Here is a 23117-nt window from a genome sequence, read left to right on the forward strand (position 1 = left end):
GGGGACATGATAGGTTCTAGACCATCTCCGACATCCGAGCTGTGTAATCTCTGGGGCTTTTTATCTCTTTGCAAAATGAGAATGAAAACACCTGCACCGCATAACTTACAGCATTGTTGAGGCTTTACAGAAAAAAAAATGAAAATGCTGATCCAGTGTAAGCTGGCCTCACTCTCACAAGTCATTTCTCAGAAGTCTTGGCTCCGTTTTGGAATTTGCACTGGTCTACAACCTCTTGTGCAAGAATAGCACACGGGAAGGATACAGCCAAGGTTCTCTCCCTCATTTTGAGGTCAAAATGGCTTAAAGTAGTTGTGCTCTCATATCCCACAGACCAATTTTGGGCTCCTGAACAACAGAGTGTAATGCCTGGAGGAGAGATATTTATGCTAGCTCAGTGGGGAAAGACTTCATTCAGGTTGTTGGCGTGAGTCAGCAGAGCCTAACTAGGTGAAGCCCTCCCTACCAACACGCCAGGGCCCACATACCTGACACTGGGTCCGTGTTCTTATTTCATTAATAAAATATGACCTCACGCTTCTTTTGTAATCCAGAAGCACAAGGATACATTGGTTGCAAACTGCATGCAGATAAAAGGGGGATTCCTTTTGAAACTACATCCTCTTAATAATAAATAACTTTTGATCTACTATACATAACAGTAGTGCATTTCTTGTTAAAACGGCAAGCTTTTCTTTTTTACCAAAATGAAAAGAAAACATTCATTTCTTTATAAATATTTTAAATAGTTTAAATACATATTTCATACCAAGGATATAAAAATAGCCTCTCTTTTTTTTTGTCGATAAATAAAGACATGTTCATTTACATGGCAAATAACGTGCAATAGCTAACCACTGGCCACCAGCTCTATTTGACTGATTGTCTAGGAGATGACATGCAGTGATAATTGTCCCTTTGCCTTCACAAAAAGAAAAATAGATCAGCAGGAGCTGTGCACTCCCGAGGCCAACAGCGCTATGGATATTGTTCAGGAATGACAAACAGGCACTCAGGAAAAACCTTTGCTGCACTTCACAAAAGTCACCTAGGACAAAACGAATCCACAAATTCTTTGTTTGGGACTTCTAGCTGCTCAGACCCTCAGGGTCTTTGGACTTTTAAAAAGTCTGTCAAACAGACCGGTAAGTGAATACCTGTATGGGAAACTGTTTCTGCTATGTTTCTAAGGATCTAGCAAGTGTTTGCTACAGTATGGATGTGGTTCTGCCTTTGGCTGGCTCCTCAAGCACTCTCCGGCAGGACTCCCAGCTCTGCTCAGTCTTCACACCTGCCCGAGGCAAAAAAGGCAAATGAAAGCTGTCATGCAGTGGTGGGTCTAAAACGGGCAGCTGCTGCACGTGCTCGAATATCATACGTTTATGGCTTTATTATCTTTCGTTTCTGTTGTGCTTGTGACAACTTCCAGGGGAAAGTTCTCCAAGGGTTCTGCAGGGACCGGCGCCGCACCTTCCCTGTCCCAAGATCCTGGCAAGTTTTCCAGACTGAAGGAACCTGTGGCTCCCTGACTGAAGCTGCCCTCCTCTGACCTGCTTGGGAGAACCAGGTGCAAAGACGTTTCCGAGGAGGAGCAGACTGAGGACGAGAGAGTCGCCGAAATGGACTGCAGGGGTGTCAGTGTAGAATCCGAACGTGGAGAGATGCACCTTAAAAATTGCAGGTGGCCTTCTTGGACAACCTGGTAGTGGGCAGGTGAATAATCAAGGCTTGGAGAGTGATAAAGTTCACAGTCTGCTGGATTTTGCTCGTGAGCTCCAGTTCGCTGGGGGCTGCTCCCCACAGAGGAGGGATCCACACTCCAAATGTCTGAGGTGACATTACCATGACAGAGTTGTGCTTGAGTGTAAGTGGCTCCACCGGCTTGCAAGTGTAGGCAAGGTTGGTGAGTACTCCAGGTCATCCTGGTCTGTAAGCTGTCCCTGGAGGGACACACAGATGTGGTGTGCAGAGAGCAGAACCGCGACGGCTGCTGGGGTGACAGAACGTTTTCTAGAAGGTGCATCACATTCCTCATGTCTTTACCTAACTGAGAGACCTCCTGAGTCAACGTCGTTACCTGTGTGGATAAAGCAAAGCAGAAGGCAAGAGTCAGAGGTGCGTGATAGTGATTTCAGAGCAGGGAAACGAGATTTCTCAGTAAGAAGGGCGGAAAGGCTGCTTCCCCTCCAACCCCAGCCAAATCCAAGGGGTGAATGGAGAAGTTGGCTCCCAATCGAAGCCATCCTTATTCTGAGGGAACCTAGAGAGATATTCATAGTCTGGCACTCTTAATCAGTGACTCTGAGGTTCTTGAACAAAATAAGAGACAGGGGTCAACTATCTCTTGTATCATTTAAATACAGGCAGTATCTTTTATTTCCCCTGAGTTAGTGGGTTACACAGTGGTGCACACAAATCAACCTGGACACCTCAAAAACCAGTATAGAGTGGTGGGTATTATATGTAAAGCACTCAAAAGGCCATCTGCCTGCAGCAGATAGTAAATGATAGCTCTCACTTTCATCATTTCTGGCCAAGATCCATGCTTACCGTAGGGTCAGGGACAAACTGGCCTTCAGGGGTGATGAAGGCGGTAAGCAAGAACCAATACCAGGTTTGTGGGGAAGCGAGTTTGCAGAAAGAGGGAAAATAGCAAAATAAGAGAAACCTGCCAAACAAGTAGGTGCAGATCAGCACAGTGGGGAGCCTGGGGGTGCTGTAGTTGATCAGTGAACCTGGAACCTTATGGAATTTCAACCCAAACTGTGTGGTATGTGCTTTCTTCACTTTTCTAGGAAAATCATTTAGCTTCTGTGAGGTTTTCTAAGTAAACACAACTCTCAAACACCTAAGAACCACTGAAGAGTTTTCATTATTCATTTTACACTTAAAACCAATAATAAAATTTGCCAAAGGATTTGTTTTCTTACCAACCACATCACTTTCTTAAACCAGGAAGACCACCAGAAGATTGAATCTAGCTTTTCTGGAGTGTTTACATTCTTCAAAATAAGGAAACGCCGTATTTCAGAAGGCAGGACTTGAACATGTATCTTCTTTTTTTTTTCTTTTATTCTTTATAAACATATATTTTTATCCCCAGGGGTACAGGTCTGTGAATCGCCAGGTTTACACACTTCACAGCACTCACCATAGCACATACCCTCCCCAATGTCCATAACTCCAGCACCCCTCTCCCAACCCCCCTCCCCCCATCAACCCTCAGTTTGTTTTGTGAGATTAAGAGTCACTTATGGTTTGTCTCCCTCCCAATCCCATCTTGTGTCATTTACTCTTCTCCTACCCCCTTAACCCCCCATGTTGCATCTCCTCTCCCTCATATCAGGGAGATCATATGATAGTTGTCTTTCTCCGATTGACTTATCTCGCTAAGCATGATACCCTCTAGTTCCATCCACGTCATCGCAAATGGCAAGATTTCATTTCTTTTGATGGCTGCATAGTATTCCATTGTGTATATATACCACATCTTCCTTATCCATTCATCTGTTGATGGACATCTAGGTTCTTTCCATAGTTTGGCTATTGTAGACATTGCTGCTATAAACATTCGGGTACACGTGCCCCTTCGGACCACTAAGTTTGTATCTTTAGGGTAAATACCCAGTAGTGCAATTGCTGGGTCATAGGGTAGTTCTAGTTTCAACATTTTGAGGAACCTCCATGCTGTTTTCCAGAGTGGTTGCAACCAGCTTGCATTCCCACCAACAGTGTAGGAGGGTTCTCCTTTCTCCGCATCCTCGCCAGCATCTGTCATTTCCTGACTTGTTAATTTTAGCCATTCTGACTGGTGTGAGGTGATATCTCATTGTGGTTTTGATTTGTATTTCCCTGATGCCGAGTGATGTGGAGCACTTTTTCATGTGTCTGTTGGCCATCTGGATGTCTTCTTTGCAGAAATGTCTGTTCATGTCTTCTGCCCATTTCTTGATTGGATTATTTGTTCTTTGGGTGTTGAGTTTGCTAAGTTCTTTATAGATTTTGGACACTAGCCCTTTGTCTGATATGTCGTTTGCAAATATCTTCTCCCATTCTGTCAGTTGTCTTTTGGTTTTGTTAACTGTTTCCTTTGCTGTGCAAAAGCTTTTGATCTTGATGAAATCCCAACAGTTCATTTTTGCCCTTGCTTCCCTTGCCTTTGGCGATGTTCCTAGGAAGATGTTCCTGCAGTTGAGGTCGAAGAGGTTCCTGCCTGTGTTCTCCTCAAGGATTTTGATGGATTCTTTTCTCACATTGAGGTCCTTCATCCATTTTTAGTCTATTTTTGTGTGTGGTGTAAGGAAATGGTCCAATTTCATTTTTCTGCATGTGGCTGTCCAATTTTCCCAACACCATTTGTTGAAGAGGCTGTCTTTTTTCCATTGGACATTCTTTCCTGCTTTGTCGAAGATTAGTTGACCGTAGAGTTGAGGGTCTATTTCTGGGCTCTCTATTCTGTTCCATTAATCTATGTGTCTGTTTTTGTGCCAGTACCATGCCGTCTTGATGATGACAGCTTTGTAATAGAGCTTGAAGTCCGGAATTGTGATGCCACCAACTTTGGCTTTCTTTTTCAATATTGCTTTGGCTATTCGAGGTCTTTTCTGGTTCCATATAAATTTTAGGATTATTTGTTCCATTTCTTTGAAAAAAAAATGGATGGTACTTTGATAGGAATTGCATTAAATGTGTAGATTGCTTTAGGTAGCATAGACATTTTCACAATATTTATTCTTCCAATCCAGGAGCATGGAACATTTTCCCATTTCTTTGTGTCTTCCTCAATTTCTTTCATGAGTACTTTATAGTTTTCTGTGTATAGATTCTTAGCCTCTTTGGTTAGGTTTATTCCTAGGTATCTTATACTTTTGGGTGCAATTGTAAACGGGATTGACTCCTTAATTTCTCTTTCTTCTGTCTTGTTGTTGGTGTAGAGAAATGCAACTGATTTCTAGGCATTGATTTTATATCCTGACACTTTACTGAATTCCTGTACAAGTTCTAGCAGTTTTGGAGTGGAGTCTTTTGGGTTTTCCACATATAGTATCATATCATCTGCAAAGAGTGATAGTTTGACTTCTTCTTTGCCGATTTCGATGCCTTTAATTTCCTTTTGTTGTCTGATTGCTGAGGCTAAGACTTCTAGTACTATGTTGAATAGCAGTGGTGATAATGGACATCCCTGCCATGTTCCTGACCTTAGCGGAAAAGCTTTCAGTTTTTCTCCATTGAGAATGATATTTGCGGTGGGTTTTTCATAGATGGCTTTGATAATATTGAGGTATGTGCCCTCTATCCCTACACTTTGAAGAGTTTTGATCAGGAAGGGATGCTGTACTTTGTCAAATGCTTTTTCAGCATCTATGGAGAGTATCATATGGTTCTTGTTCTTTCTTTTATTAATGTGTTGTATCACATTGATTGATTTGCGGATGTTGAACCAACCTTGCAGCCCTGGAATAAATCCCACTTGGTCGTGGTGAATAATCCTTTTCAGGTACTGTTGAATCCTATTGGCTAGTATTTTGGCGAGAATTTTTGCATCTGTGTTCATCAAGGATATTGGTCTGTAGTTCTCTTTTTTGATGGGATCCTTGTCTGGTTTTGGGATCAAGGTGATGCTGGCCTCATAAAATGAGTTTGGAAGTTTTCCTTCCATTTCTATTTTTTGGAACCGTTTCAGGAGAATAGGAATTAGTTCTTCTTTAAATGTTTGGTAGAATTCCCCCGGGAAGCCGTCTGGCCCTGGGCTTTTGTTTGTTTGGAGATTTTTGATGACTGCTTCAATCTCCTTACTGGTTATGGGTCTGTTCAGGCTTTCTATTTCTTCCTGGTTCAGTTGTGGTAGTTTATATGTCTCTAGGAATGCATCCATTTCTTCCAGATTGTCAAATTTGTTGGCGTAGAGTTGCTCATAGTATGTTCTTATAATTGTCTGTATTTCTTTGTTGTTAGTTGTGTTAGTTGTGTTAGTTGTGATCTCTCCTCTTTCATTCATGATTTTATGTATTTGGGTCCTTTCTCTTTTCTTTTTGATAAGTCTGGCCAGGGGTTTATCAATCTTATTAATTCTTTCAAAGAACCAGCTCCTAGTTTTGTTGATTTGTTCTATTGTTTTTTTGGTTTCTATTTCATTGATTTCTGCTCTGATCTTTATGATTTCTCTTCTCCTGCTGGGTTTAGGGTTTCTTTCTTGTTCTTTCTCCAGCTCCTTTAGGTGTAGGGTTAGGCTGTGTACCTGAGACCTTTCTTGTTTCTGGAGAAATGCTTGTACCGCTGTATATTTTCCTCTCAGGACTGCCTTGAACATGTATCTTCTAATCTTTGGTGAGATTTGTAACACTAACACGGTGTTGTAATACTTTGCCTTCAACTGCTGTAAGACTGTATTTTATAAAGGACCTGCTATGACTTGAGTTTACTATCATGAATCAAAAAACTCCAATATAAGCAGCTGAACCTCTTGACTAGCCTCAAAAAACAAAACAAAACAAAAGGCAGTTCAACTTCAGTGACGCCAGATCCAAGATTGCTGTTTCGGGCAAACTTTTTTCAACGTTGACATACACATTCCTAATTCCTGCAGCAGCTTAATTCAGTCCACTTCCTGTTGAGTGTGTTCTGAAACTAATTCTCCCTGGCAGGCCCACCAGGAGGTAGTGCCGCTTGAATCAGGCATTTAAAAAAGGCCAGAAGGAGGTTTTTCCATGGTTCAGGCAACCAACTGGTAACACCTGCCTTGAAACTGCCAGGCCAAAAGCATTTCTGCCTTGCTGCTAGCATGGAACTCAAGGGACTCAACCGAATGCTTATCCAGGCTTTTCAGCAGATCTGAAACTTCGGATGATGAAAAGATACTTCTGAAACTCACATTTAAGAGGCAAAATAGTGAGTCTGAGAAAGATGCTATGTGTTTTGAAATTTTTGCTGCAGGTTGTCTCATTTCATGACCTGCCAAGCCTCAATTTCACAGTGCATGGCTACTTAAATCAGGATCTGGATCTTGGCGCTGCAGACATTTACCTATGGGCTCCCCCTTGAACTGATTAGCTCTTCTATCAGAATTTCAGAAGAGAAGGCTGATGCTGAATGAGATGTTTGAAGGAATATACCGACCACCCATTTCTGTGGACTATCTAAGCTTCATTCCTGTATCAAACTGACATTAGCTCTCAGTACATTTTACATCCCAGCACATTTTACAAAATTGCATCAGCTCCCAGTAAAATGCTTTCAACAGGCCTTTTATCAGGATTGAATAAAGACACAATCTTTGAAGAACCATTTGCATTTTAGGCACATCAACAATTATGTTATTAAATGTTTGAGTACATTTATAACACAATATGCTTTCAGGTACCTTTTTTCCTATTGGATCTATAAACAGTGCTAAGATAGGCAGGGATACATTATTATTTTCCCACCTGTAAAATGGGTACACTATGGCCCAGAGGTTAAATGACATTTTTAAGGTCCCATATTTCATGAAGGACAGTCTTTGGTCTAGAAATCAGGCTTCTAAGTTTGGTGCTCTTTCTATTATAGTATATTATCACATGGGAAAGGAGATATTGCTTAAGAATTGATAGAGTTTTGCTAATGTGGACAGAATTTGTGAAGATCCCAGATGATACAAAAAAGTACCTTCGTGTGTAAAATCTATCTGAAATGTTAATTCAATATCCAGTAAGTAAATACCATCATCTCGAAGTCAGAAACCAGTGAAGCACAGCAAAATCTCCTCATGTCAAATTATACAAATAAAACAACAAAAACAGTGTGCAGCAAGGGGGAATTTGGAGCCAGACAATATATCAACATACATATTTCTGATGAGCTATTGTTTCTAGATTTCAAAATAAACAAATATTTTTCCTTGGGTGAAATACCTTTTGATGGCCACATCCTTGACATCAAACTTTTACTGCACACTTATCACAACTTTGAGGTTATGAACTTTAAATGGGAATCCAGAGCCTTGACTGGCTCCCGGAATGTAAACAAGCATTAACATTTCCAGAAAACAAAATCACTGTATTAGCTTGAACTAAAAGCAGCAAAGAATCCAAGGAAATAGAACTTTCTTTAGCTCTGAAGGGTAATGATCAATGTGTATCAGGGAAGAATTCTGTCACTGTGTCATTGAGGACACACCCCCGCACCTTATTAAAGTTACGTGAGAGAATTAATCCCTATGGGTACAGGATGTTTCCCTTCACAAGGACTAAGGCAACTGTCACAAGGAAAGATGGCATCTCCTGGAGGTGGATAGTCTGGTGACACTGAAGGGGACAACATACTGCCACAGAGAGTACCTCACTTTTGCTTACTGCTTTCTGCTGGGCTTGCTAACAAAATTCATTCTAAAACAGGGAAGACCTTCTTCTTAATCAAATGTGGAAAGCAAAGAATGCAGTCTCTACTTTCCAAGGGTGGTGAGACTTAATACTTTTTTATAGCATGCTAAGAAGATGTGCATTTGCTTAAAAAAAGGTTGTTGGGGCTACTTTGTGAATAAGGCTCCATCCATTTAAGGAGATATACCTTCAAAATACAACTTAACATCAGAATACTACAGAAATAGATCAGTAAAAACAAACAAAAATCATTCACATCAAATGAACCAAAGTTCTCCCACTTACCTCAACACCTAATCATATTCTTTAAATGTCCTCTGTTACTCATATTAGAAGACACAACTGTACTGTGATGAGCACTGGGTGTTATACTTAATTAATGAATCATGGAACACTACATCATAATTATCAATATTATCACAAGCCCCTTCTCATTTTTTCCCTTTCCTTTCCTGTCCTGTCCTGTCCATTCCTTTCCTTTCTGACCCTCAGATCAAGACCTGATCAAGAGTCAGATGCTTAACCAACTGAGCTACCCAGGCATCCCCCCTTCACATTTTTTAGTGGCGCTTATTTACTGACTCCCATATCTCATGACTATATTCTGAGTGCCAAGTGACAAACGCAATTAAGATATTCAGAGTTGTTTTATCAGTTGGAATTTGGTAAACCTTTTTGCATCCCTGGTTGCTACCCAAGCTGGCTGTTTTAGATGTGGACTTCTGATTATTTCTACTTATAAAGAGAAAATAGATAAATAAGCCATAACTTAATACACATTTTTCTCTCCCTTGTGTGTCAAGTTATGTTTCCTTTATCCATTTTTCCTCTCCTTCCACTTCCTTCTCCTAATTCTTCTGTGAATAGGAACCCATCAGTCTGGGATTTAAGACTGTTGGCCAAACCAGTTCACCATCACCATCTGCAGAGCCAATTGTTCACATCCAAGATTTCTCTATCCTTTCCAAAGTCCCAACTGCTAGAAAGAAGAAGTGTTGAAAACACCATCTGTGCTTCCAAGTGGTTCAGTTTTCTATCCAAAACTTCGGAGCATCTAAAGATCCTTCCCTCCTCTGTTTTCCCAGTAACATGTATTTTACCACACAAATCATTAGGTGTTTAGCAGGTTTGGGGGTAGTGCATTTGGTCTTGTTGAGCAGCACCTTCTGTCATGAATAGAAACATCCAGGCAACAACAGACTGGTCAGTTATCCATGATAGTCCACACTCTGGTCTTTCCATACCTCTAAGGAGGAAGTCACTAATTGCCACAGTTTTTCTATTTTGGCTATATCCAGGTTTTCTCAGAACTTCCATTGGCTTACAAATAGTCGTTGTTGCCTACATTTCCAGAGCATCTGGATTTCTCCTCTTATGTTTAATTTGCTTCATTGATGTGATGCTACTTCTCACCCTCCTCTTAAGCATATGCCCACAGATGCTTTGTTGTGAGGATCAAATAGTTTAAGGATGTTAAGGTCTCTTTCCCATACAACTGATACTTTGTCAGGATCTCAGTATCTGCATTTGGTAATGCAAGACAGCTCAGTTGAAAACTTCCTCATAGTAGGGAATACTGGAATACCAGGAAACATTTAGCTCAAAGACAATAAAAGCCAGTTATCTATAGAACTCCTTTTCAGCCTTGGCATGGAGAGACAAACCACGCTGTTAATGGTTTTACATAATTAATTTGGGAGAAACAGAGTCTCTGAGTTTTAGCATCACCTTGCATACATCTTTGCAGTAACAAATAGTAGCAGCAATAACCAGAGTCGTTGAAAAATGTTGATGAAGATCCTGTATTTCCATTCTAAAGTTCAAGTAATTGCAGTCAGATGGGTTGAGAATTCTCTATAAAAGATGCGTGAGACAAAATACAACAATGTGCAACTTGCTGTTGATCACATTTGAGTAAGGACCAATATAGGGTTTGCTGGGGACAGGTATGATTGTCTTTATTGTCCTTTATAATGGCTCTAGCCCCTGCATAAATCCTGCCATTTATAAATCTTCATTGATACATGGTAATTTAATGAATAATAAGGTGGATGGTTTATTTCTTAATATGAGTTTCTGGTATTTTCATTTGAACTTGAGAAACTTTTACCAATCTCCCACAGATAGCACTGCAAGACACAGAAGTAATTATTACTATACCCCTAGCAGGGAAGAACATTTTATATGATCTCAGGGTCTCATGGATACTGCCATTACTTCAAAATGGGAGATTTACAAACCATTGTGTTACTACATAGTTGAGAAAAATCCATCTGTGGTGCTGGTGCCCTAGTGTCCCAATAAGACTGTGCACTGCCAGTTTTTACAGTTAGATTGTGTGCCTTTTGGTGTAAACACAGATTTGCTGTTCTGGTGTGTCTTTGTATCATGCCTTTTAGGAACAGCAGTGTGAGTTTCATGAGGAAGAGCAGAACGTCTCTTTGAAAATACTTTTTATTTCACATCCAAAGTAGCTAACTCTTGCCTTCTATTATTCATGTTTTACATTTTTCAATCTTGGCTATTGGCATGGTATGATTCATGGCCTCTGATTATAACTGGAACTTCAATTGATAGAAAAAAAATGCCATTTCCATTTTTGTGCATTCAGTGAGCAGATGGGGAATGCATCTGTTGATATAATCTTCTTAGCTTGAAGAGTTCTTGACCCATCACTCAATTTTTGCCAAACATGTATACATTTTCCTGCTAGACACAATTTTCCTAAATTCCGGGTACTAATTATACCAATCCTCCCCCCGCTGCCACGAACACATATACATTTTTACGAGCTCTGATTCAGGTAATTAAATGGTCTTTCATTTAATCTTTTGTTATGTTGCATATTTATTATGGGATTCAGGATTCAGACAAGTTCAATCAAACTCCATAAGCAGGCAAAACAAAAAGGACGATCGGCATAATTTCATCCTTGTGTCTTTTGCTTCACAACACATTCAAAAACAAATGACAATCTTTTTATCTGTCAGCTAAAATAATAATCATACTTGGCACTTGCATAAATTTCATCCAAATGAGAATCTCAATCCCATTACTAATGAACGTTGTAAATCTTGTTCTGCAGCTGGAGAGACTAGAATGTTGGGAGGTGAAGTGGCTTATCCAAGGTCACACAGGAATAGTACCAAGGGCTTTACTTTTGCAGGTGCATCTGGTGCCTCTTCAATTATAATAAGAGAAGAATTACAAGCCTTGAAAGTGATTACTCCAGTGGTTTCACTGAATTTCTGCAAACTCAGGCCTTCGGACACAACTTTATTACTTTAGCTGTACTATTTTAATCCATTATTTATCAATCCTTTGATTGCTTTCTTCATCTGTTTTCCTACTTTCTGTGACAAATTGATTAGTATCCAAATTGCTATCTCGCTGAGGGATCCTCACTGCTATTAGTGAATACCAAACATGAGTCTGTCTCATCTCAGAATACCAACTGTATAGATCGCTTATCAAGACAATGTATAGAGGAATCACCTGGGGATCTTGACACCAAGTATATTCAGATTCAGTAGGTGTAGGGTGGGATTCTGCATCTCTAACAAGCTCCCAGTTGATGCCAATGCTGCTAGTTTGTACTCTAAGGGAGTACTCTAACTTTGGTTAACTCCTCATGTACAGGTCTTTCGGTAAGAACTGAGAATTTAAACAGCTTTCTTTGATTCCTTTGGCAAGTCTGTAGTTGGAGTTTTTTTATTTGTTTAGATCTTCTTTAATTTCTTTCAACAATATTTTGTCATTATTGGTGTACAAGTCTTGTACCTCCTTGGTTAAATTTATTCCTAAGTATTTTATTCTTCTTGATGTTACTGTTAATGGGATTGTTTTTCTTAATTTCTCTTTCTGGTAGTTATCAGTGTATAGATACAACTGACTTTTGTACATTAACTTTGTATCCTGCAACTTTACTGAATTCACTTATTAGTTCTAACAGATTTTGGTGGTATCTTGAAGATTTAGGGTCTTCATGATTGTCGAAGCTGTTGTCTTTGTTCTTGGTGGCTCCCAGTAGTTGAGGGTGTCCCAAGATCTGTCAGTGTCCCAAAGTGGAGGATCATAGAGAGCACCTAGGTGCAGGTGATTAGGAGCTGGGCCCTAAGGTAGCAGCTGGGACAGTATGCAGTTATATCTGTTCCAGGGAGAAACTAGGAGATGAGCATTTTTGCATGCTCCCTCTCTGCTGAACCTGGATATACAACCATAGAGATGTTCTTACACCCATTTTTTTTCACTTTTCAAAATTTAAATTCAATTAATTGGCATATAGTGTATTATTAGTTTCAGAGACTGAGCTCAGTGATTCATCAGTTTTATATAATACCCAGTGCTCATTACATTATGTGCACTCCTTAATGTCCATCCCCTTACTCTGCTCCCCTCTACCAACCTTCACTTTGTTTCCTATGATTAAGAGTGTTTTATGGTTTGTCTCTCTTTCTCTGATTCCATCTGATTTTCCTCCCTTCAGCTATGAGCCTCTGTTTTGTTTCTTAAATTCCACATATGAGTGAGATCATGTAACTGTCTTTCTCTGATTGGCTTATTTCACTTAGCATAATACTCTCTAGTTGCATCCATGTTGTTGCAAATGGCAAGATTTCATTTTTTTTTTCTTTTTTGATGGTGGAGTAGTATTCCATTGTATACATATACCACTCTTTATCCATTCTTCTGTTGTTGGACATCTGGGCTTTTACCATCATTTGGCTATTGTGGACATTGCTGCTATAAACATTGGGATGCTATATTTTTATCTTTGGGGTAAATACTTGGTAGTGCAATTGCTGGGTCATAGAGTAGCTCTATTTTTAACTTTTTGAGGAACCTCCATACTGTTTTCCAGAGTGGCTGAACCAGCTTGCATTCCCACCAACAGTGTAGGAGGGTTCCCCTTTCTCGGCATCCTCACCAACATCTGTCATTTCCTGACTTGTTAATTTTAGCCATTCTGACTGGTGCGAGGTGGTATCTCATTGTGGTTTTGATTTGTATTTACTTGATGCCAAGTGATGTATCTGGTTCAAAATCAGGACTTCTCTTTTCCAAATTACTCAGCTCCCATTACATTTATAGGTGAGTCAAGAAGGCATTCTCTGATGTTTATGATACTGCTTTCTATATAATGTTTGAAGAGAAATGAGAGGTAATTATTTAGCTAGTGGGGTGGTAGAGAAGAAAGTGGACCTTCTCATTGTTTTAAATTAAAACAAAGGATATATCTAAAATGCCTTGTGAGGCAATCCTAGCTAGATATATTTTTTTAAAGATTTATTTATTTACTTGAGAGAAAGAGCAGGGGGGGAGGAACAGAGGGAGAGAATATCCAAGCAGACTCCTGCTGAGTACAGAGCCTGATGTGGGTCTCCCTTGATCCCGTGACCATGAGATCAGGACCTGAGCTGAAATGAAGTGTTGGGCACTTAACTAACTGAGCCACCCAGGTACCCCTAGATATTTCTCTTTCTTTCATTTTTTTTTTAAGATATTTCTTTTCTATGTTACTACATCAGTCATATTTTCCTGGTTGCTGATAAGTGAATCATAATGCGTAGCATCTCACATATCATATTTTGGTAAGCAATGTAGACAAACACAAACAGCATTTTTTCACATGCTTTTTGGCCATTTGTATGTCTTCTTTGGAGAAATGTCTGTTCATTTCTTCTGTCCATTTCTTCATTGGATATCTGTTCTTTGGGTGTTGAGTTTGATAAGTTCTTTATAGATTTTGGATACTAGCCCTTTATCTAATATGCTCTTACATCCATTTAAGAATTACTTTTGTTTGCTATGATCCTGTAGGACTTGTGAACATAAGCCCCTTTGGCTTTCAGAGCTAAGTGTTTTGAGGGTCTTAGTTGGGGGCACTAAGTCCAAACTCTCCAATGCTGGGACTTAGGGGTTCCTTCTTGATGGCATGGCACTTTATCTGGGGTGGTATTTTTGCTTTATGTGTCCCAACCTTTCCAATCAGTCTCCATGTGGGGATTTTCTCGTTCACCTGATACGTCAGAGTTATTCAACTTTTTAAAAATCATTCCTTGTTTTATGTTTCTCTCAGAGGGAATTATTCTGCATATAGATGTACATTCAGTGTGTCTGTAGGATGAGGGAAATTCAGAAGCTTATTATGCTGCTATTTGGGGGCATTTGTTAGCTATTTTATGTGTTTTAACCATTGTATTTAAACAATTTTTTAATTTATTTGCCAGAGAGGGAATACAAGCAGGAGGATGGCAGGTAGAGGGAGAAGCAGGTTCCCTGCTGAGAAAGAAGCCTGATGCAGGATTCGATCCCAGGACTCTGGGATCATGACCTGAGCTGAAGGCAGATGCTTAACTGACAGCCACACAGGCTTCTTGTTACCCTTACTGTACTTGTTATTGTTACCAAAATTATCCCATCTTTGGTGAGTGGAAGACTCTTTATACTGGCTCCTGAGCATTTCTGACATCATCCTAGTAGTGTTTGATAGTTTTCTTGTTGTCTTGTACACTAAGGTATCCTAAACTTATGTGTGTTTCATGTCCCCAGAAGTGAAACAGCTATTTAAAGACACTCTTGTTTCTTTTATTGGGAAATTATATCTGAGACCATAATTGATGCATAGAGAGACTGTTATTGGGCTGGTCATTGTTTATACTCCTTTTCTGTTGAAAGAGCTTGGAATTGTATGCATGTACATGAGAGACAATATAGGTTCATATTAGTATTACTAATTCTATTTCAGTATTACAGGGTTTTAACATTTTATATATTACATTTGTATCTCCTTTACATTGTGAATTCTGGTTATTGAGGTATAGACGATGATAGAGTTAGGATATCCAATAATGACTCATTTGCTTTATCCCCCGTTATACATACAACAGTTGCAGTATATCAATATTAGTACTACCATTACGAATTTTGAATACTGAAAACAATTTAAAAATTTGAGCCATATTCTAGTCTAATTTTCTCCCCACTCCCCTTTCAGTGTTTCATCCATATTTATATTGTCAGAGCCTATGGCCTTTGAAAACTTAATACCTTCTCTTCTTTAACTTTCATTTAGACTTGATACTATAAATAAGTACATATTTAATGCTGATTAACTTGTCCTATCACAATTCTTTCAAATTATCTTGGTTTTCTGAATCTTGTTCTTGAGAATATTCTTCAGGAAATATCTATGGGAACAATGTTCCTTGAGTTTTTTCATGGTAGCAGTTTGGTACCTGATGGTCATTTTTGCTGGATATAAAATCCTTAGTTTACATTTTCTTTACATTTTGTATATTTTGTATGTTACTCCATTCTCTTGTACAAAATGTTTCTGTCTAAAAGTCTAACAACAGTCTAGATTTTTCCCTTGCATGTCCTTTATAAGACCTTTTTTATCTAGATACCTAATGAATATTTTTTCTTAAAGACCAGTAATTTCACTAGAATATGAAATTACAATATGCACCTTCAAAAAAACTTTCAGGATAAGGCTGTAATAACAATGTTTTGTTGCCAGTTATCAGATTTGATTTAAAAATACATTTAAAAAAATCAGTGTATTACCAGTGGACTCCTCCCCACCTATCATTTTATCTGCTTTAAAATGTACTCCTTTTCTGTTCTTTCTTTCCTTTTCTGGACTTGAAAATGCTTACATGTGGAATAGTCATAAGTGGGAAACATATATGGGAAAACATATTTGGGAAATGTATATCTCTCCTTGAGCAAACATATAGTATATTTTATTAGGCTTTTTTGAAAATCCCTTTCTAAAATTATCATATCTTAAAATTATTTGTCCATGATTAAACCAGATATTACATTTAAGTATATATGGGTAATTTAAGGAACCAAAGATTCAACTCTTAACGTGGGTATCTAATATTTCAGAAGGAAATCTTTTCAGGGCACACCAAGGATAGACTTCTTCAAAAGCTAATCTAATAAAAAGAAAATTGGGATCCAGGTCTTGATTTTAGGCCTTTCTGTACCTCTTGCCGCATATATGATTATCTCCGGGCCTTAATTTACTCATCTGTGATAGAAGCAGCTCACATGATGGGATTTCTAGTGTCTCTTCAAACTCAAAACTAAAATTTCATTTTTCTCTTCTATTCAATGTTCTAATGTATTATGGCTAAAATATATATAATGCATAATTCAGCATTTTTTATACATTCATCACCATAAATGTGTGTCTACCATATGCCAATTATAGCAAAGAAAAAGGCAGATAAAGAATCTTGTCCTCATACAACTGACATCCTAATGAGGGGATAAAGACCGTGAAAAAGTAGATAACTAAACTATGTACCATAACAGAGGTTTGGTAAGCTATGAGGGAAAACAAATTTGGAAGTAAATTTGGGGATCAGAGACTTCTGTTTTAAAAAGACTGGTCAAGGAAGACCTCACTGAGTAGGCTTGAAAGAAGGAAGAGAGATGTCCAAGCAGATATTGGGGAAGAGCGTTCTGAACAGAGAAAACAAATACAAGATCCTCAGGTGCTTTCATAAACTAACATGATAGACAATAATGTCTGTTCTGGAAATGCCATCTGTAGGACACTGAGATCATCTGTGGTTATCTTTAAGAAATTAGGACAAGAGAAAGGGGCAGCAGCAAAGGAAGTTAATCATGATCATTAAAGGTCTGTATGAGTAAAGTTTGTCATATGTCATATGAGTAAAGTTTCATGTCATATGAGTAAAGTTTCAAGAAGAGAGAGCATTCAGAGAAGAGGAAAATATACCACAGAGTGAAGAGGAAGACAGATATTAACTACCTTCAAAATTTATAATATTTTCATTAAAATCAACCATTTATGTTCCTTTTTGTATGCAACTCAAGAGGAACAGAGTAGAAAATATAAATAAAAGTCTTTGCAAGAGTTGTATGAGCCAAATACAGAGGATAGTTTTCTAATAGCTAAACTAATTGAGGAATGAGTTGGCTGTTATCAGAAGCATTTGTGGAAATTTTTTTTAAAGATTTATTTATTTATTTTAGAGAGGGAGAGATGGAAAGGGAGAGAGAGAATGACTGGGAGGAGGAGAGAGAAGGAGAGAGAGAATTCTCAAACAGACTCCCTGCTGAGCACAAGCCAAACATGGTGATCCAAGGACACAAAGATCATGACCTGAGCCAACATTAAGCGTCAGAAGCTTAACCAACTAAGCCACCTGTGTGTCCTGCATTTGGAGAATTTTTAAAAATTTTTTTAAAAGATTTTATTTATTTGAGAGACACAGAGAGAGAACATAAGCCAAGAGAGGGAGAAGCAGACTCCCTGCTGGGCAGGGAGCCCGACATAGGACTCGATCCCAGGACCCTGAGATTATGACCTGAGCTGAAGCCAGATGTCTAACTGACTGAGCCATCCAGGCGCACCTGGAGAACTTCTGAAAGTATAGATACTCAATGTCAACCCAATGCTGGGCCAACAGAAATGTTATTTTAAAAATATTTATTGATATTAAATATATTTTATATATTAGTTGATAAAAATATCTATAATCATGTAAAATATTCTAGAGAATCTGAAAGCACAACTAGGTTTAGGAACTGCTGGTGTAGCTTTTTCTGGGGGCATAGTGAGCTCCTTACTACAGAAAATGTTCGGGCAAAATAACTTTTTACTGATCACCTCAGAAATAAAAATCCCGTACTGGGAGATAAGCCAAAATAGGTGGCCTCTGAGATACCTCTCAAATTTCAGATTTTATGATTCTACCACATTTTGAAAATGCAATAATATCAAAGCTGAGGTTGCTTAAATATTTGTTTTAGAACCCATGTACCCATTAGAATAATGGGTAAATTTTCTTTTACCCATTATTTATAAAAGTTGATTACTTCAAATTCTACCCTATCATATGGTCATATAAGCATAAAAAGGAAATTTGACTAATTTAGTATTGATTTATAATATTGTGTTTATTTCTAATTGGGCACAAGTCAATGGGAAGTGTCAGTTCCTATTGTCTAGGTGCCTTATGGTTCTTTAATAAAGAGACTGAAAAAAATCCCCAAACCTTCCCAAGTTCATGTATGCTTACTTTCTAGTACTGAACATTGAGTGACTAAACTACAGTCAATTCACATATTCTGAATACAGGATATTCTCTGTTGTACTTCAGTAAAGTCTGAGTACTTTAACAACAACATTAATAATAACAATAATAATTTTGAGGCAATTCACAGAATTTTTTTGAGCTATAATCAAAGTCTTCAAGAGCCTTGGGGAAGGTAGAAATATACACATGAAAATAACATAAAATTTTATAAAAAAAATACTGAATGGCAAGGATAGAAAGCAGGTGTTAAAGCTCAGAGAAAGGACTTAAGATTTGGCATTCATCATAGAAGAATCAAGAGCAATAATAGGAGAATGGAGGTAGAATCAGAGCCCTTTTCAAAGATGTATGATGTTCTCATTTTTAAAAGGGGGATATTTATGTATTAGGAGAGGATAAGAAAGAAAAGTTCCCTGAAATCCCTTCCAACCGTAAGATTCTATAAAAAAATTCTAATACTGGGGTGCCTGGATGGCTCAGTGGGTTAAGCCTCTGCCTTCTGCTCAGGTCATGACCTCAGGGTCCTGGGATAGAGCCCTGCATTGGGCTCTCTGCTCAGCAGGGAGCTTGCTTCCCCCCTCCCCTCTCTCTGCCTGCCTCTCTGCCTACTTGTGATCTCTGTCTATCAAATAAATAAATAAAATTAAAAAAAAATTCTAATACTACCTGTAGCTGCTGGATTGGACCAATTATTGAACTTAATTTTCCTATTGATGAGTGGAAAATGGCAGAGAAGTTTGTTGTTTTAAACATTTTTCAGCTTGTGGGGCTCCTGGGTGGTGCAGTCTGTTGGGCACCAGACTCTTCATGTTGGCTCAGGTTGTGGTCTCGGGGTCATGGATCTCATGGTCAAGCCCTGTGTCCAGCTCTGGGCTCAGCATGGAGTCTGTTTAAGGCTCTGTACTCCCACCCACCCTGCCTGCACTCTCTCACTTGCTCTATCTCTCTCTCTCTAAGATAATAAATCTTTTAAAAAAATTTCAACTTGCAAATTATTTAGGAAGTATGGAGGGGTGGGGAAACACCCATATCCATCTTTTTAAAAAATAACCAGTTATTCTGAAGCTATCAGTTAGTATTAATAACTAGCTATCACTAACTGGCTAATTACTAGTAATGAGTAATTAATAACTGATTGTTTAAATTTCATTTGAATTCTTCTCTACTTGTTTGAATATACAGTAACTCATCTTACTATTTCCCACTTTTATTCCTAGAACAGACCCATTTTCCAACCATTTCTGCTCTTTGGAGGCTGACTTGTATGAACTCTATCAACAGGGTTATTGGTTTGGCCATTTTAGAACATCAGCAGATTGGAGGGTGGTAGCAGAGGGAGGTCGAGGTATATGTTCCTCTGGTTGCTTCCCAGCAGGGTTGAGGTGGGCAGAAGGTCACAGAGGGTCCCAAAAAAAGATCACCGCTCCTTTCACGTCGCCTTCTCCACCCACCTTCTTCTGACTCAATATTTCAGAACCACTCTCTACACTGACCCCTTCACACCTAGGAGTTGTAGTGAATTTCTGTTGTTATTATTCCCACAGTGGAGGGACAGTTCTATGCTTTGTGGTTTCCTTACACTCAAGGAACTTCTTTGTAAATACTCCTTTTATTCAACCCTGCTCAAACTGCCCATTTGGAATGTGGCATTGGTCTCCCTTGGACTCTTACCAATATGTCCATTTAGTCCCTCTATTCAAAATAAAAAGAGGCCTATATATAAGTAATCACAGGCAGGAAGACAAAAACAGCTAAGATCCAAAAGCTATATCCATGTTAAATTCACACTTCACAGGATGAACTTTTGAGTGGCATAATTTTTTTTTCCTTTGGGAGATCCTCACTATTCTTTAGGATACATGCACATCCTGTGTGTGTGTGTGATCAGTAAATCTCTCATGAGAGCTACAAATCTACCCATGCATACAGGCTCGAGAACTGAAAATAAGCAAAAAGCATCCTACAAATCCTTAAATAGTTGGGTGTATTCCAGTTTAGAAGGCTATGTCCACAAAATGTAACATTATAATCAATAATACTTATGTTTTAAAATGAAAAATGCAGAATGGTTTGTCAGCAGTTAAGTGGATTTTGCTTTTCTTTGTCAAAAAGTGAATGTACAGCATTTTTTTAGATTTTGCTTTTGAGAATTGGTGGTCAAGAACACATATATGATCATGATGCAGAAGAAAAGAGATTGTACAGTCAGATCTTGGAACGGTCTGGCGATTCTGTCAGTGCATTTCGGTTGAACCAATTGTCAACAAGAAGATATAATAATAACACTAGTTCAGAGGACTGAGGAATACCCTTTACCATAAGGTATTACTCATGTAGGTTTCCTTGTGTGAATTATTAATAGAACTCTAAATTTTCACAGCCATTTCTTAGGTAAGGAGAAACTTCTATTACTACTATTCTATTTTTTTGACTGAAAGAGACTTCATTGATCTCATGATACAAATTTGTAGATGTGACCTCAAAATCATAAAGAATGAAAGAAAAAATAGATAAACTGGATAGCACCAAAATTAATACTTTTGTGCTTCAAAGAAAAAATGTTTAGAAAACAAAAAGGCAACTTCAATAATGGGAGAAGAAAACTGCACATCATAACTTGCATATGGAATATATACAGAACAAAGTGACAAAGAGACAACCCAATTTTAAAGTGGGTAAAGGATCCAAATAGACAAGTTACCAAGGAACAAACACATGAGAACATGCTCAATATTATTAGCTATCAAGGAAATGCAAGTGAAAACCACAAGGAAATGCAAGTGAAAACCACAATGAAATACCACTTCATATGCTCTAGTATGGTTATAATAAAAAAGTCCTATAATAAAAAATGGTTGGCAAAGAAGTAGAGAGCTTGGAACCTTCATGTACTGCTGAGTATAAAATGCTGCTGCTGCTTTGGGAAACGGTCTGTCAGTTTCTCAAATGTTTAAACATAGAGTTACCATACGATCCAGCAATTCCACTTAATTACCCAAGAGAAATTAAAACATGTCCACACAAAAACGTGTGTGAATGTCTTACAAATGTTCATAGCAACATCATTCATGTTAGCTAAAAAGTGGTAACAACACAAATGTCTATCACCTGATGAATGAATAAATAAGAAGTGGTACAGCCACACAACGGAATATTACTTGGGTATAAAAGCAAATGAAGTACTCCCACGCCACATGAGTGAAGCTTGAAAACATTATACTAAGTGACAAAAGCCAGTCACAGAGGATCATATTGTATAATTCCATTTATATGAAATATTCAGAATAGGCAAATCTATGGGCGGAGCATGTAGATTCATAGGGCTGAGGGTAGGGGAACCTGAATTCCGGGTGATGGCTGTATGGTATGGAGTTTCTTGTGGGGTAATAAAATGGTTTAAAATTGGGGCGCCTGGGTGGCTCAGTGGGTTAAAGCCTCTGCCTTCGGCTCAGGTCGTGATCCCAGGGTCCTGGGATAGAGCCCCGCATCTGGGCTCTCTGCTCAGCAGGGAGCCTGCTTCCCTTCCTCTCTCTGCCTACCTCTCTGCCTACTTGTGATCTGTCAAATAAATAAATATAAAATCTTAAAAAAAAAGATATTAAAAAAATAAAATAAAATGGTTTAAAATTGATTACAGTGATGAATGCACAACTCTATGAACATACTAAAAGCCTTCAAATTATACACTTTATTATTTTTAATTTTTAAAAAGATTTTATTTATTTATTTGCCAGAGAAAGAGAAAGAGAGAGAAAGAGAGAACACAAGTAGGGGAGCAGCAGACTACCTGCTGAGCAGGGATCCCCACATGGGGTTCCATCTCAGGACTCTGGGATCATGATCTGAACCCAAGGCAGACATTTAATGACTGAGCCACCCTTTAAATGGATGAATTATATGATACATTAATTATATATCAATAAAGTTGCTTTAAAAAAAAGGGAGTTAATAAATAGTATGGAAAGATGGGCTTCTCCCTTTAAAAAGTCAATATAAGTTGTTTCTACAAAGTCCATTTTTTGTTTAGCAATGTTATATACATTTCATTCTTCTGAATATATTTAAGACTTGGGGTAGATTAAAATGGCCCAATATTAACTGGTTCCTTTGAGTACATACAAAATAAAATGCTAAAAAGGGGCGATCAGAGCATTCCACCCAAAGTGCCTTTTGGTGAACAAGGATGATTTAACAAGCTACCTGCATTCATTCATTTTGAAAATGAAGATTTGGCTGTGATTTTGCTTCCAGTAAGCTTGGCAGGTTCTTTTCTGCCTACTTTCACAATTGTTTTGCTATTTATATGTTTAATCAGGTAATGGTGAAGCATCATTAAAATGGCATAGTAGGTGTCTTTGCCCTTAAATCTCTAAGTCTTACAGAACAAATGTTCTTTCCATTAACACAGTGACCCTATCCCATCAAACTATTTAGCTAAAATAAGATGCACTGAAATATAAACATTTTGCTCTATCATTTTCTATTCTAATTTTATACTGAGTATTTTAGTAGCAAAAGAAAAAAGTCTCAGGTAAACAGTAGTCATTGTCATGATCAAATGTTTCCCTTGAATCCAGTCGTTTTCATGTTCTCCCCCATAAGCACTGAGACTAATTCTCTCTGACTACTCTTCACTGAGCAGGAGGGAGCAGCGGGTGCTAACTTGAGAGTCGCCTTC

General features: G+C 38.4%; 1 protein-coding gene across 1 annotated transcript in view; it reads right to left on the reverse strand.

The window, feature by feature from the left end:
• Positions 1-1372: 1372 nt before the first annotated feature.
• Positions 1373-23117, reverse strand: part of LOC111155055 (potassium voltage-gated channel subfamily H member 8) — a 388581-nt gene continuing 366836 nt past the window's right edge. The window contains exon 16 of the mRNA XM_022515084.1: positions 1373-2077. Within this exon, the coding sequence (XP_022370792.1) occupies positions 1373-2077 (705 nt within the window). The remainder of the gene's footprint in view (positions 2078-23117) is intronic.

Source organism: Enhydra lutris, unplaced genomic scaffold (assembly GCF_002288905.1).
Source record: "Enhydra lutris kenyoni isolate GAN:26980312 unplaced genomic scaffold, ASM228890v2 scaffoldscaffold39, whole genome shotgun sequence".
Taxonomy (NCBI): domain Eukaryota; kingdom Metazoa; phylum Chordata; class Mammalia; order Carnivora; family Mustelidae; genus Enhydra; species Enhydra lutris.